The 16,745-nt window shown below is 40.3% G+C and overlaps 1 protein-coding gene across 1 annotated transcript; it reads left to right on the forward strand.

The window, feature by feature from the left end:
• The first annotated feature begins 11,314 nt into the window (after window positions 1-11,314).
• Window positions 11,315-12,605, forward strand: LOC138383656 (prostate and testis expressed protein 2). The gene is made up of 4 exons (XM_069468656.1): window positions 11,315-11,366; window positions 11,511-11,534; window positions 12,000-12,128; window positions 12,469-12,605. Exons 1-4 carry the CDS (start codon window positions 11,315-11,317, stop codon window positions 12,603-12,605), a joined length of 342 nt encoding a protein of 113 aa, XP_069324757.1.
• Window positions 12,606-16,745: the final 4,140 nt, after the last annotated feature.

The raw sequence follows: 16,745 nt of genomic DNA on the forward strand, positions 1-16,745 counted from the left end.
GCAAAAAGAACAAATTGGGAGGCATCAATTTGCCAGATTTTAAGCTATACTACAAGGCTGTTGTAACAAAAACAGCATGGTACTGGCACAAGAACAGAGACATAGACCAATGGAACACAACTAAGAACCCAATTATAAAACCATCCTCATATAACCATCTAATCTTTGACAAAACAAACAAAAAAAAATGTACACTGTGGAAAAGAATCCTTATTCAGTAAATGGTGCTGGGAAAATTGGATAGCCACATGTAGAAGACTGAAACAGGATCCGCACCTTTCACCTTTCACAAAAATCATCTCATGGTGGATAACAGACTTAAGCCTAATGAAACTCTTAGAATTCTAGACGAAAATGTTGGAAAAACTCTTATAGACATTGGCCTAGGCAAAGAATTTATGAGGAAGACCCCAAAGGCAATCACATCAATAACAAAAATAAATAAATGGGATCTGATAAAATTAAAAAGCTTTTGCACTGCCAAGGAGACTATCATTAGAGCGAATAGACAGCCTACAAAATGGGAGAAAATATTTGCTCTCTACACATCCAATAAAGGGCTGGTAACAAGAATCTATCTAGAACTTAAAAAAGTCAACAAGAAAAAAATCAAACAATCCCATCAATAAATGGGCAAAGGAAATGAACAGAAACTTTTCAAAAGAAGACAGAATAATGGCCAGGAAACACATAAAAAAATGCTCAAAATCTCTAATCATTAGAGAAATGCAAATCAAAACCACAATGAGATATCACCTAACCCCAGTGAGATTGGCCTCTATCAAAAAATCCCAAAACAACAAATGCTGGTGAGGAGGTAGAGAGACAGGAACACTCTTACACTGCTGGTGGGACTGCAAATTAGTGCAACCTCTGTGGAAAAGAATTTGGAGAGACCTCAAAGAGCTAAAAATAGAAATACCATTCAATCCAGCAATAGCACTATTAGGCATCTACCCAAAAGAGCAAAAGACATTCTATAATAAAGACATCTGTACTCGAATGTTTATGGCAGCACAATTCACTATTGCAAGGATGTGGAACCAACCCAAGTGCCCATTAATTCATGAGTGGATTATTAAAATTTGATATATGTATACAATGGAATATTATTCAATTATAAGAAATGACAGTGATCTAGCACCGCTTATAGTTTCCTGGATTGAGCTTGAGCCCATTATCTGTAATGAGGTATCACAAGATCGGAGGAATAGCCTCCACATGTACTCACCGTCAAATTGGCACTGACTGATCAACATATGGTACTCACACAGTAGGAATATTCTCCAGGGATTAGGGGGTTGGGGGGGCTAAACTCACAACTAATGGACACAGACACTGTGAGCATTGTAGAGGGAAGGGCATCCCTCTGAACCTTGCTTCGGTGAGGCAAAGACATAAAATATAACCAGAAGATATTTGCACTTCTTGGTTTATTGCAGCATTATTCACAATGGCTAAAATGTGGAATCAGCTTAAGTGTTTATCAAGGGATGAATGGATAAAGAAGCTATGGTTTATGTATACAACAGAATATTTTGTAGCCATGAAAAAGAAGGAAATTTTGTCATTTGCAGAAACATGGATGGATCTGGAGGACATTATTTTCAGTGAAATAAACCAGGCACAGAAAGGCAAAAAAACAAAAAACAAACAAACAAAAAAAAACCCTGATGTATAATCTACTTATTAAATTTTTAATTTTAATTATTTTATACTTTAAAAAAACTGACTTAAACAAACAATAAACTATGTCCATGCATTGGAAGATTCAATATTTTAAAGAAATCTATTCTTACTCAATTGAGCTGTAGGTTAAGTATAAGTAAAAATTGTGAAACTTATTCTCGCCAAGAGCACGGGATATACATAAACATGGTGGGCAAGAGACACTACTGGGAAAACAGCTTGGACCCTGGGGGAATCTCAGCCGGGGCCGCGTTCGGCGTGGAGGGACGGAGCTGAGCTAGGCGTAAAAAAACATAGGGTCGCCGAACTATAGATTTCATTTTTGTGTATTTTTCTGCTTTTTTTCGGTGGTTCACTAGCCGGACAGCCCCAATGGGCATCTTTGCCTGCCAGGCCCCCGGCTCTGGTGGTTGCTGAACCCAGAACGTTAATCCCCTTCAGTCCCGGAATTCCGCGGGCACGCAGGCGCCATCTTGAAATCCACAGCGAAACCGCTCTGGAGCCATAAGGTGCTGAGCGACTCCCTGGGTGGCTCCCTCCGCTATTCTCTGAACCCATGCCAAGAGCGTGGGATATACATAAACACGGTGGGCAGGAGACATTACCGGAAAAACAGCTTGGACCCTGGGGGAATCTCAGCCGGGGCTGCGCTCGGCGTGGAGGGACAGAGTTGCGCTACAGCATAAAAAAACAAAGGATCACTGAACTACAGATTTTATTTTTTTATTTTTTTATTTTTTTTCCTTTTCTTTTTCTTTTTCTTTCGTTTTTGCCTTGCCTTGCCCTGCCCTGTCCTACCCTGCCTTGCCTTTTTTTTTTTCTTCTCTCTTTTTGCCTTCTAGCTGGGGAGCCACGGTGGGCTTTGGAACTCGCTAGGCCCCCGGCTCTGGTACCTACCGGACCCTGAGCAGTCACCCCCAGCGTCAGTCATCTGCGGGCGTGCGATCGCCATCTTGGGGCCCACAGCCAAGTCACTGCAGAGCCATAGGGTGCCAAGAGGCTCCCTGGGCGGCTCCCTCCCCTGGTTCACGGACCCTCTATAGGGGCCCTGTCCTTATGTAAACACTGAGTACTTCTCCAGACGTGAGAGTGTGGAGCCTGGTCCCTGGGGACATTGGGCCAGGGCAGACTTTTGCCTGTGGGAGCTGCAGCAGCTGGGGCGCTGAGCGAGCGAGGGCACCATCCACTCCCCATAGCTAGTATCTTTCCTATGGAAAGAGACAGAAACCACCCCTATAGAGGAAGAACCAAAGGGAAACAAACAAACAAACAAACAGAGAGAATTTCTGTCTGCAACTAGTGTGGACCCTCCCTGCCTACTGAAAGGCCACAACACAGTGTCTTAACTTGCCAAAGCGGTCGTGGATCACTCCAATCCTCTAGGGCTGGACCCACCAGAAGCAGCCCCCCAACCAAAGTAGAAAAAACTCTAAACAATACACAACAGTCTCCCTCTCTTGACAAAGGAAGCAACATACCTAGACTGCTTCACAGCCTAATAACAGAGTACAAAGTGTGCTGTTAACCAGACTAAAACTGTAAGAAAAGATCCAATGATAAATCTAGATGGGAAGGGCCCAGCGATTCTAAAAACCATTTAGAAATACTAGTGCCAAGAATGGTAAAGGAAAACTTGGAGAAGGTGAACAAAGCTGAAAGACACGATCAGATGTCATGGCTTATTATAAACCCAAAAAAGATAAAACCAATGGTATAGATTCAAACACTATAAAAATGAAATACCTTCGAATATATTAATACTTAACCAAGGAAGTTAAAGATCGCTACAAGGAGAACTACAACACACTGATGAAAGAAATCATAGATGACACAAGCATATGGGAAAACATCCCATGTTCCTGGACTGGAAGAATTAACATTGTTAAAGTGTCCATACTACCCAAAGTGATTTACAGATTCAATGCAATTCCCATCATAATACCAACATCATTTTTCACATATCTATTTAAATTAATCATAAATTTCATATGGACCCCCCCCCAAAAAAAAGCCTCAATAGCCAAAGCAATATTATTCAAAAAGAACAAATCTGGAGGCATCACATTACCTGAATTCCAATTATACAAGTCTATAGTAACCAAAACATCATGGTACTGGAGTAAAGGTAGAGTCACAGGCCAATGAAACAGAATAGAGAACCCACAAGTAAAACCACATAGCTACAATCAACTGCTTTTCAACAAAGCAGACCAGAACATACACTGGGGAAAGGACACACTATTCAATAAATGGTGCTGGGAAAATTGGATAGCCATATGCAGAAGAATGAAACCATATAAAAATTAACTCAAGATATGCAAAATTATCTCAAGATAGATTAAAGACTTAAATGTAAGGCCTGAAAGCATAAAAAGTATAGAAGGACTGTAGGAAGAACTCTTCTAGACATTGGCTTAGGCAACGAATTTATGACTAAGACTAAAATGGCAAATACAGCAACAACAAAAATAAATAAATGAGACTTAATTAAATTAAAAAGTTTCTGCACAGCAAGGGAAATAATCAACAGTAAATAGACAACCCATAGAATGGGAGAAAATATTCACAAACTATCTGATAAAGTACTAATATCCAGAATCTACAAAGAACTCAAACAAATCAGTAAGAAAAAAAACCAAAATAACTCCATTAAAAATAGGCAGAAGATATGAACAGTCTTCTCAAAATAAGATAGTCAAATGGCCAATAAACACATGAAAAAATTCTTGACATCACTAATCATCAGGGAAATGCAAATTAAAACCACAATGAGATACCACCTTACCCGTATCAGAATGGTCATAGATATTGGCATCGGTGTGGTGAAAAAGAAACTCCTATACACTGTTGGTGGAACTGTAAATTAGTACAATCTCAATGGAAAACAGTATGGAGCTTCCTCAAAGAAGTAAATGTAGACCTACCATTTGATCCAGCAATCCCACTGCTGGGTATCAACCCAAAGGGAAAGAAGTCATTTTACCAAAACGACTCCTGCCCCTGAATATTCTTCGCATCACAATTCACAATTGTAAAGATATGAAATCAACCTATGTGCCCGTCAATTGATGAGTGGATGAAGAAAGTATGGTATATATATGTACCATAAGAGTACTACCAAGCCATGAAAAGGATGAAATAATGCCTCTTGCAGCAACTTGGATGGAACTGGAGAACATTATCCTAAGTGAAGTATCTCAGGAATGGAAAAACAAACACCATATGTTCTTGCTGATAAGTAGGAGCTAAATGATGGGTATACACGGTCATATATTGGTTTAATGACATTGGAAACTAAGAAGAGGGGAGAGTGGGAAGGGGTGAGGGATAAAAATGTACCTGTTGTGTGCAAGCTACACTACTCTGGTGATGGGCACACCAAAAGTCCTGACTTCAGAATTATTCAATTCACTTATGTAACAAAAATACTTGTACCCACTTAATATTTTGAAAGTATAAAAAGAGAAAAATTAGAATGTAATTGGAGAAGAATTTGGAATTGGGCAGCTTGGAATGTTACAACAACATGTAGCTAAAGAATTGCCACACACCCTCATCTGTTTAAGTGAACAATGACCTACTCAACAACTACAGTGTATATTTCCTAGTAGAAACCTACAGTATTGTCCTACTTGAGAGCAATTAGCCATTGAGCATGGTGCCATCCGTGGCATGATTAAAGGATTACAAATAGATAAGCTAAAATTTGGCATTTGCAGATTGACACTGAAAAGTGAACCAATAAAACTAATTTGACTAAAGTATATAAGTGTCCTCCTATATCGATGTGGTATTGTGACATAATAAGAATTATGTTTGTGTCTGCCATAGCTCCTGATACAGAGCTCCAAAAGTCCCTTGAGATTTTCCAGGTGATAGGAATGTTTTTTTGTTCTAATGAGAGAATTCTTGGTGGGCTCCTGGATGGGGACTGCTCACCCGACTAAGCCATTATTAGAAGCTGGTAACTTCCTCCAGGGAGGGGAGGGGGCTCGAGATTGAGTTAAAAATTGATTGTTCCCATGTGATGAAGCATCCATAAAAATTCCTAAACTATCGGGTTCAGAGAGCTTCTGGGTTGGTTAATGCATCTGTGTGATGGGAGAGGGGTGTGAGGAGCTCCTGTGCTCCAGATCCTTTTGGACTTCACCCCATGTACCTCAACATATGTATGTTTTTCTTCTGTTTCTTTGTAATAAACCAATAAACTTAATTAAAGTGTTTCCCCGAGTTCTGTGAGCCATTATAGTAGATCAGAGAACATGATGAGGGGCTTGTGGGAATTCCTGATTTATAGCGAAGTTGGACAGAAGTATAGGTTCTCTGGGAACCCAATACTTGTGACTAGTGTCTGGAGTTTGGGGCAGTTTTGTGGGGATGAACCCTTAACCTGTGGAGCCTGCCCTAACCTGAGTAGTGTCAGAATTGAATTAAATTGTAGGACACCTGATTGGTGTCTGCAGAGAATTAGAGAATTGCTTGATGCAGCAAACCCAGACATTTAGTGTCAGAAGTGTTGTTGGGTAGAGAAACAGGTTTTACTATAGGTATCAATTGGGAAAAAGTAAAATAAGAACTGAAGAATAACTCTCAAATTGTAAAGCACTTATGAAAACAACCTATCAAAACTAATCAACAGTTTGTAAAGCTGTTATGTGATTAAGGATATATTTTATGTTACATGATGAATTCTTATGTGTAGCTAGTTAGTCAGTACTCTGTTTGCACCCTACAAACTGGTATGATATTTTCCAATGCCATTTACCTAAAGCTAATATTCTTAAAATTTTTTTAATTCATTATATTATCAATTTTTCATTATGTATATTATTTTGAATATGTTGGATATACAGAAAAAGAACAGCTTCAAGAGAAATTAACATTGCAATGCAAATTATATGGAAAAATCTGATACTATAAAATAGTATCAAAGAGGGATTGATTATCAGGAAACTGAATTTAGTCTAACCTTACTGGGGAATGTTGACAGATGTGACTAATCATATGTGCAAGATACACTGTCAAGGGCAATATAGGAAGCACTGAAAGGAATTTTAGAGAATTCTGAAGAGTCAGAATAAGCCTGATAAAGAATTGTGAAAAACAGATATCAGAGTAAACCCAATGTAACTACTGACACAAACTGAGTATCTGCTCTTTATAGTTGCATAACAACTGTGGCTTTAATTCTACATAAATAGAGCTGAAAATTCACTACAGCTTTGTAGCCAGTTGCTGGCTACCTGCATGCATTCAGTGTATTTGTGTTGTGCAATAATAAAATTAGCTAATTTTATGTTTATGAATTGGCATGTTCCTTTGAGTGTTTATTTTTTTCCTAACAGTCAACAGCTGTCGGGAACCATTGATGCTGGATTCTGATGCAGCCAATCTGTCACTAGGAGGCAGGTCTGTGCCCACTGTGATGTGGCTTCTGTCACTGTGAGACCAACAGGTTGGGCCAACGTTGGGCAGGAGTTGGAATTCTGGCATGCAGTGGGAGCTTCTACATCTGAAACATAGAGTCCTTTACTGTGTGTTTAGTCCGTGATGGAGAATATACTGTTATGTCCAGTGCAATGATTTAGGTGACAGTGGTGACAATTTTATCAGCAGCTTAAATCCAGCTGGTCTCATCAGAGAATGGGTCCTTACCCTTGACATCCACACGAGTGGGCTAAATGATCTGATCAGCAACTGCAATCTGTTTCCAGTTTTGATCCCCCAATAAGGGTATCTTTAATCTGCTGGTCTCTAGCCTTCTAAGCAGCAGACAGGGTGGCTCGGGCATCATCAAGGTCATTAGGAGAGTACTGGCCAGAGCTGTGAGAAAGGCCTGAGTTTCACCCACTGAGCAGAACAACCAGGTACGCTTCTGTTTCTGCATAGCTGGTGTGGGCGCCACTGAACTGTCAGTGACTCAGGCCCAGGTAATTAGGGGTCCCTCTGTAAATCAAGAGACCCACAAGCCAGCAGATGCACTGCAGGTGGTAGAGTGGGGATGGCTGCCACGTTTTTACAGAAAGTTGAGACGTTAATCAGACCAGGCCACCCGCACTCTTGCGCATACCCTTTCCTTTGTTTAGTGAGGCTTTTTGGGCCCTGCCCATCTGGTTAGTTAATGAGTCTGAATCGACCCACCCCAAAATGGGAATATCAGGCCAGAATGTCACAAAGCTTTCTTAGGTTAGGCATTCAATTTTTGTGAGAGCTTAGTAGCATGTCAATGGATGCTTTTCAAAAGGGGTGTAGTTATGTAAGGTAGGTGACAAGTCTAAATCCCCAATGGATGTCTCCAGGTGGAGGTTACCTCTTTGTTGCCATAGGTTCCAAGTGACAAAATCAGCAGTCACAGAGGTTTGCTGCTCAAAAAGGTCATCAGAGTTGTGGGGCCCTGTGAGTAGAGAGTGGGCCACTGCTTCCAACAAACCCTGTTGTTTGGGTCCCACTGTAAGTTTTCCCCAAACTCCACCATTTGAATTTATTTATTTTTCTTCAGGAAAAAGACCAAGTTGTTTAATGCACACACTTGTGGGTTACACTAGCTGCTAGGAGTTTACTATTCTCAGGTCAGGAGCTGGATTATGCAGGGTAGGCGAACGCTCATTTGCAGCGGACGGCTGGAGACGCAGGAGGCTTTTCCACCTTCGCACATTGCCTCTCCGTTGGTACCATCCTTTTCTCCCCCACGCACCTCCCAGCATCTGGGGCTCTTTTTGTTGTTGTTGTTCCCACATGAGCTACTATAGTTTGCCCTGTAGTTGTTGGTGCTTTCAACCCATATATTAGGCATGTGTTGTGTAACAAATTTTCCAGAACTTAATGGCTTGAAACAATAAAATCTATTATTTTCTATTGGTCAGGAATCTGGCTGTGGTTTAGCTGGGTCCTTTGGTTTAGAGTCTCTCACAGACTGTAATAAAGGTGTTGGCCAGGGTATGGTCCTCTTACGGCTTGATTGGGGAAGAATCTGCTTCCAAGCTCATTCACATGGTGGTTGGCAGGATTCAGCTCATTAGGGATTGTTAGGTCCTGTGCTCCAGATGAGTGTCATAGCCTTAGATGATACCTTGATCTCAGCCTGGTGAGAACCTGAGCAGAGAATCCAGTTATACCATGACCAAACTTCTGACTTATAGAAACTGTGAGATAATAATTTTTTGTTGTTTTAAGCTATAAAGTTTATGGTAATTTGTTATGCAGCAGTAGAAAACTAATACAAATGGATAGGATGGTGGAGGTTTCCTTACCTTTCCTCAATTTGAGAGAGAGCATTTGCTACTGGATCCCAGGAAGTCTTTTCTTATTCCTATCTTGTGGGAGCCCTTGTCCTTTATCTTCCAGAGAGATGGTCTCTGCCACTATCTCATCCTCTTCTCCCAAACTGTTGAGAACAATAAGGGGTCTGGGATTTTACCCTACTTACAAGCTACCAAGCTAGCTTGTTATTGTTTTATAGATGCTGGTGGAAGAAACAAAACACCTGGGTCAAAAACAAAGGTCTTTACTACTCCTAGCAAAAGCAGAAGCCAGAGCTTCATGTCAATGCCTCAAGTTCCATGAGTGCCATTATGAGAGACAGGTGAGGCCAGGTCGATGCTATCACACTGTGGGTTTGTGCTGAAGCAGAGGAACACTGTGGTTGAGGAATGTACCACCTGTATACTAAATGGAAGCAAGCCTGCTCTTTGTCCTGGGGGTGATGTTCCCTCATTCTTAGAGGTTTGTCACTGAAAACACAATCCCAAGAAACAGCCTGAGCAGAGTGTAGCCAGGGCCTTGTGTTCTTAGCATCCCCAGCAAGAATGTGAATGATGCTTAGGGCCTATGGTGGGCTGCCCCTCCCAACAAAAATAGAAGGAACATAGAGTAAACACTAAAATATGACTTAAGAGAAATAGAAAGTGAAAAAGAAGAAACATTTAAAATCTAAAATAAATGAAGAATGAGATTTAAAGACTTAAAAAATGACTTTTTGATAAAAAAGATTCAATATACAGATATTGGAAACTCTTAAAAAACAAAGAAAAAGAACAGAACAAATAATAAAGATTAAAAATCATAATAAAAACTTTTCTGAAATGATTTTAAAAGAATTGAAACTTCCCATTGAAACAGCACATTATGTACCTGAGGATATCAACTTAGAATGATCAAAACCAAGACATATTTTTGTAAAATTACTGAGCTTCAAAGAAAAAAATCCTTTGAGTTTTTAAGCCAAAAGACCATATAATTTATAAGGGACAGAAAACTGGTTAATCATCAGACTCTTGTAAATGGAGTAACATATTTATGATACATAAAGAAAGAGAATGTGAGCAAGGACTTCGTATTCAGCAGAAGTTGCTTTCAAGTGTAAAGAGCACACAGTGTTTCAACATATCAGAATTCCAGAATTATAGTTTCCATAAGCCCGTCCAAAGAATGCATTGAAAACATGCTTCAGATAAACAAAACAGCTAGAGAGCCCCCAACTCTCTCTGAGGTGGCAGTAAAGCTTACACATGAATTTCCCAGAAGAACAAAGACTAAGTGGAGATTAAAAGGCAGAGAGTAAACTGTGCAATGACTCTATGATTGGACAGTGTAGATTTAGTAAAACCATAAAAAGTGCAAGTGCTAGTGCTTGAGAAAGCAAAGGGCATGAACAAAAATTTAAAACTATTTTAGTAATCATAATTGGTAGTAATTGTATTGTTATGCTAAAACTGTTAAGTGTTTAATGTGGGATAATGTAAATGATTGATTATAGGATATTCTAACACTATTCAATTCTAATTTTATTCTATCCTATACATGTTGTATTATAATTCACATGTATATGATATTCTGTTATACACATTATGTACTATATATCATTCTAATTTTATTCTATTCTAATTCTGTGTCCTTGAGAACTAGAATTGTCAGTGTAAAACAAAAGAGTTTTAATATAAAATAAAGGATTTATAATATAAAGTTAAGTAAAAACTTTGCAGTCCTATTTTTCAATTGGAAATATCAATAAGGACTCTCAAGGTTTTTTCATCTATTTATCTATTTATTCCCTTAAGAATTGTAGATACAATGCCAAATGTTAAAAGATCATCCCAGAGAATTACTGGGTTAAGACTGCAGTATCTTTATAATTTTGAGAGCTGTTGTCTAATTTTCCTCTTTACACTTCGATCATCGCTGTATGACAGTGCTTCTATCAGTCCAATCTTGCTAACACAGTTGTGTTATCAAATTCAGATTATTGCCAATCTCTTAAGTAAAATTATTAGGTAGAATGGATAAGACTTGATGTTAAATTCCTCCTTGAGGATGGGACACAGGTAGCTATAAAAAATACCTCCCAGATTTGTTAAGACCTACAACACTGAAGTAGGAGCAGGTTTGATGAATCAGGGAGGTCACAATTTTATTTTCATTAGAGGATTTGTGCAAAATCAGAGTGAGCACCCTCTTTGGAATGCCATGAGGAAATTGGATATGGTGGCTTGGCTCTGGGAACATTGAGGTATTGTCTGTCCCTGAACTTTTATGATTATATGATTTAGATGATTAGCCCAAGGACAGATCACAGCAGGAGAACAGCCAGCACCTTCCACAGGAAGCTGCACATGACATAAGATCCAGGATGTTTGTTCTGTTTCTGCTGGGCACAGTCTTTCTGCTTTGCCCATATTGGGGTAAGTCCTGGAGATAGAGGGGCAGCTGGTGGTTGGTTAAGAGATAGGCAAATGCTGGGGAAGGGGAAGTTTCAAAATAGGTTCTTGGGGCTGGTACAGATTTATGTGAGATTATAACAAGGAAGATTTTTCTCCTCCTCACAGGTAATCTTCAAGACCCTCCAAAAGGTATAACCACGGCTTATCTGAAGTCCTGGGTAAACAGATTATTCGTGACATGTTTAGGAGTCAATTTCCCCTTCATCTTCAGGGAGGCCTGTAATCCATTCTTACTATAGAATCCAAGGAATTTCATCTTTTGCAAACTTGTTTAGTCCATTTCTTGGAGCAGGGAGACTAAGATTCCCTTCTTTGCTGCCTTTTACCCATTACTGGAGAAAATAATCAGGCTAGATAAGGAGTTCTTTACTGGAGTCCATAGATGAATTTCACAGGAACCCTGACCTCCTGAAATCATACACAGCATTTGATTTGTGTTTGTACAGCTTATCATTACAAGGTGATCAAGGGAGTCCATGGCTTGAGAAAGGTTAGGGACCAATAGGCAGGAGTGACTTCCTATAACAGAGCTTCCAGGCCCAGAGAACCTTCTCCAGACTGCATCCTCTAAGCACTTCTTTTTGTGTCTAGCAGAGACTGAAATAATGTGTTATAAATGTAGAAAATATCATCTTGGGTTGTGCTATGATGTCATGAAATCCTGCAGCCTGAAGTACAAGCAGTCCTGTGCTGTTGAGAACATCTATATACTTACAAGAAAAGGTAACATGGGGTATTGAGTAACTGAGAAATAAACACCTCCTTCTCAGAGAACAGTGGTGTCCTTTTGTCCCCAGAGTGAGTGGGTGAACGGGATGGGTGAAGATGGAGTAGTCAGGTAGAAGGGATGGCAAAGATGGACTTTTCTTTAAGACAACATGGGATGAAGGGGAGGCTGATGTCTCTTACCTGGTAGGGAACAAAATCTACTCTCTGGGTCAGCAATTACTTCATTTGGGCCTAGAACAAAGTTAGTAAGGGTCTGAAGACAGGTTATTCTTCAGAATACAGTAGGAGGAAGTGAGGTAATTATAGTTGTATTCCCTCTCTTTTCCCTCCTCAGGGAAGAGTATGTATCATTATTCAAAACTGTCGTGTATGACCAACTGTGAAGACATCAACTTCTTGGGTTTTGAAAAGAGGACTGAGCTTATCTGTTGCAACCATAGTAACTATTGCAACCTCCCTGAGGGACTCTAGTTATACAACCCTCCTGGATTTTGGATCATTTTTTAACCCACTATCCCCTTTTCCTGTTTTTCCAAACCTGTATTTTGCTCTTCTCTTCTAACCAAGAGTGTAGAGGGAGAAGGCGGCTGGCAGTGAAAAGAGAAACAAGGAGGGCAGCCACGTCTCGTGAGTCATGGAGTACTGGACTGAATCTTTGCAAGTCTCTGTTTTAGTTTCCTCATGGTGATGCTGCCATGAGTAAGCTCAGACTTGGTCATTTATTATCTCCTATATGAAAAATGTGAATACTTGGGCCAAAATAATCCCAAACTTGTCCTAAGAATTCTGTGACTCTACTCTCCTCATCTGCACACACTCCTCTGGGCTGAGGTTCTCCTAGGGTGGGCCCTAATACTTCCTGGCACTGTCCTTTTGCCTTTGGGTTCTGAAGAGGGCTGACCTCGCCTTCCCAATTTGCTGGAAACAAGAACCAAATCTTTCTAAATAGATTCTAGTTATCAGCTCTTTATCAGATGAGTAGCATGTGAAAATTTTTTCCCATTCTGTTGGTTGTCTGTTTGCTCTCGTGACAGTTTCTTTGGCTATGCAGAAGCATTTTAATTTGATCAGGTCCCATTTATTTATTTTTGTTGTTGCCTTTGTGGTCTTCTTCATAAATTCTTTGGCTAGGTCAATTTCCCACATTTTCTTCTAGAATTCTAATAGTTTCACGCCTTAGGTTTAAGTCTGTTATCCACTGTGATTTGATTTTTGTGAAAGGTGAAAGGCGTGGGTCCTGTTTCAGTCTTCTATATGTGAACTCAGGAAAATCAGCAAGAAAAAAATCAAACAACCCTATCAAAAAGTGGGCAAAGGACATGAACAGAAACTTTTCAAAAGAAGACAGAAGAATGGCCAACAAACATGAAAAATGCTGGACTCTCTAATCATCAAGGAAATACAAATCAAAACCACGATGAGATATCACTTATCTCCAGTGAGAATGGCCTTTATCAAAAAGTCCCCAAACGATAAATATTGGCATGGATGCAGAGAGAGAGGAACACTCATACCCTGCTGGTGGGACTGCAAACTAGTACAACCTCTGTGGAAAGCAAGATGGAGACACCTTAAACAGATACAAGTAGACCTACCATTTGATCCAGCAATCCCATTAGTGGGCATCTACTCAAAAGAACAAAAGACATTCTATAAAAAAGATATCTACACTCGAATGTTTATAGCAGCACAATTCACAATTGTAAAGATGTGGAAACAACCCAAGTGCCCATCAATACATGAATGGATTAATAAAATGTGGTATATGTATACCATGGAGTACTACTCAGCTATAAGAAATAATGGTGGGCCGGGCGCAGTGGCTCATGCCTGTAATCCTAGCACTCTGCGAGGCCGAGGTTGGAGGATCGCTCGAGGTCAGGAGTTCGAGACCAGCCTGAACAAGAGGGAGACCCCGTCTCTACTAAAAATAGAAAGAAATTAACCGGACAACTAAAAATATATATATAGAAAAAAATTAGCTGGGCATGGTGGCGCATTCCTGTAGTCCCAGCTACTTGGGATGCTGAGGCAGTAGGATTGCTTGAGCCCAAGAGTTTGAGGTTGCTGTGAGCTAGGCTGACACCACGGCACTCTAGCCTGGGCAACAGAGTGAGACTCTGTCTCAAAAAAAAGAAAGGAAGGAAGGAAGGAAGGAAGGAAGGAAGGAAGAAAGAAAGGAAGGAAGGAAGGAAGGAAGGTGTTGTAGCACCTCTTGTATTTTCCTGGATAGAGCTGGAACCCATTCTACTAAGTGAAGTATCCCAAGAATGGAAAAATAAGCACCACATGTACTCAACATCAAATTGGCTTCACTGATCATCACCTAAGAGCCCATATGGGAATAACATTAATTGGGTGTCGGGCAGATGTGAAGAGGAGGAGGAGGGGATGGGTATATACATACATAATGAGTCCAATGTGCACCGTCTGAGGGATGGACACACTTGAAGCTCTGACTTGGGGCGGATGGGGGAAGGGCAATATATGTAACCTAAACTTTTGTACCCCCATAATATGCTGAAATTAAAAAAAAAAAAAGAACAAAATCTTTCTCTGTTAGAGCTATAAGGGGAATCTTGGGCAAAAAAAAAAAAAAAAAAAAAAAAAAGACAGAGATCAGGATGAGACATTGAGAAAGATTTTAGGGGCATTTCAGTTTCTAGAAGCCAAGATTTAAGAGGCAATTTTGTGTGGGTGGAATTGGCTTGAATTGTCATGGCCCTGGCTGGCCGAGTAACCCTGGGCACTACCTGCTGTCCTACACCAAGGAAATAAGAATCTACAGGTGAAGGATTTGTCAGCATCATTGTGACTTTCCTCTGTAGGCTCTGATGGGAAGAGGGGCTGTTACAGAATTGGCTCCCTAATAATGGGGCTGATAGGATAGTGGAGTAGCAAAAGCCAGGTGTCAGCACCCAATTATTAGATTAAAGGTGGGTATAATTACTACAATGGGTACCAAGACTGGAAGGTAGCCAGAGGAGCATGGCTTCTAGAACTCTATGGAGATAACTAATAAAACATAGTTTTCTTAGGGATAAGGCACGTCTAAGAGTAGTACTTAATATACATGATCAAAAGAAATGAAGAATGGATGAGCAGAATACTGGCTTCAACTGACCAATGGAAAGTCATAATACTTTGCTCAGTTTTCATACCTGAACCAGTTCTCAGACCAAGGAACCTTAAGCCAATGGCCATTATATGGTGTGGTCTCCCCAATAGATAAAAATGTGAATCTGGGAGTCAACACTTTACCTGGTTGGGAACCCACTGGGAAGCCACTTTGGGAATTTGTATTTGCTGTGCTGCAGCTTGAGGCTGTGGGCATCTAGTGCCCTGATTCCCAGAGGATACACCCTTTCATCAGATGGCTCAGTAGGTGTCTCACTAAACCTAAAGCTGTGGATGCCTCCTGGACAGTTGGGGCTGCTTGTGTTGGTAGAATAACAGATACATAAAAGAGTTAGCATATTAGAAGAGGTAATTAACCCTGAACATCATGAGAAAGAAGAAATGCTACTACATGTGGAGGCAGGAAGGAATATGTTTGGCATTCAGGCAATCTACCAGGGCATCTCTTATTGCTCACCTGCCCAGTTTGAACAGGCAAGTATAACACCATAACTTCGCAAGTTCATAGTAACCTGGAGTTCAGACAACTTTAGGATGAGGGTCTGGATTATCCCACCAGTCAAGCAACCTCGCCCAGCAGAGGTGAGGGTGGGTTGAATAAGGAAGAGATGATGAGTATCACTCATGTCCCCTTGGCCAATGGCAACAGTGGAGAGCAGTTCTTCCTGCTAACCTCCTTTTTATAACATTTCCAAGAAATTCTGACACATTTGGGAAAACTGCTTTGGTATTATAATTTTAATGTGAGAAACAAGTTGCTCTCAGTGCACAAGGCACAGACCATAATAGATACAATTGGAGCTCAGTCCAGATCCTCTTGGTGGTGCTGTGATTATTATCTGGTAATCGCTAACAATGACACCCTGCTCCTGACACTTGCTCTTAAACCAGGGGAACTACTTCAGGTAGAAATGCCTTCCATTGAGGGTGGCACACAAAAATGACTGATGCAGGGCACGTGAGGTTGCTCCTTTGCTTTGAAACGGGATAAGTTTGTGCTGTCAATTAAACTCTGACACTCTTTGGGATCAGCTTGATGCTTAAGTTGAAACCATATTTTTTTTTTTTTTGCCTTGTTTCTCCCTCCATTCTATTCTGCTTTCTTCACTCCTTTACAGGTTATTTCTGAAAGCACTTTTTCAGTAAATTACTTCCACTAGAATTTATATCTCAGGTTCTGCTTCTAGGGAACCAAACCTAAGACACTCAACATTTCAGTTGTATAGTCTAGCCCACAGGTCAAATCTTTGTGCATTGGCCCTGCAACTCCTGAATACACCTGTTTTAGTACTTTGTGGCATCCATTGTGGGTCGCATACACTGATCTATCTCACCTGCCTGTCTTAAGGTTTTAGCCAAAGTTTTAAGAATGATGTTGGCACCATTTGGGTCCAAATAGAAAACAGATGGCACACTCATCAAGAATTTCAATGAGTTTTTATTTATGAAAGACCTAATTACACAGGTTTATGC

The sequence above is a fragment of the Eulemur rufifrons genome, chromosome 6, assembly GCF_041146395.1.
Source record: "Eulemur rufifrons isolate Redbay chromosome 6, OSU_ERuf_1, whole genome shotgun sequence".
NCBI classification, from domain to species: Eukaryota; Metazoa; Chordata; class Mammalia; order Primates; family Lemuridae; genus Eulemur; species Eulemur rufifrons.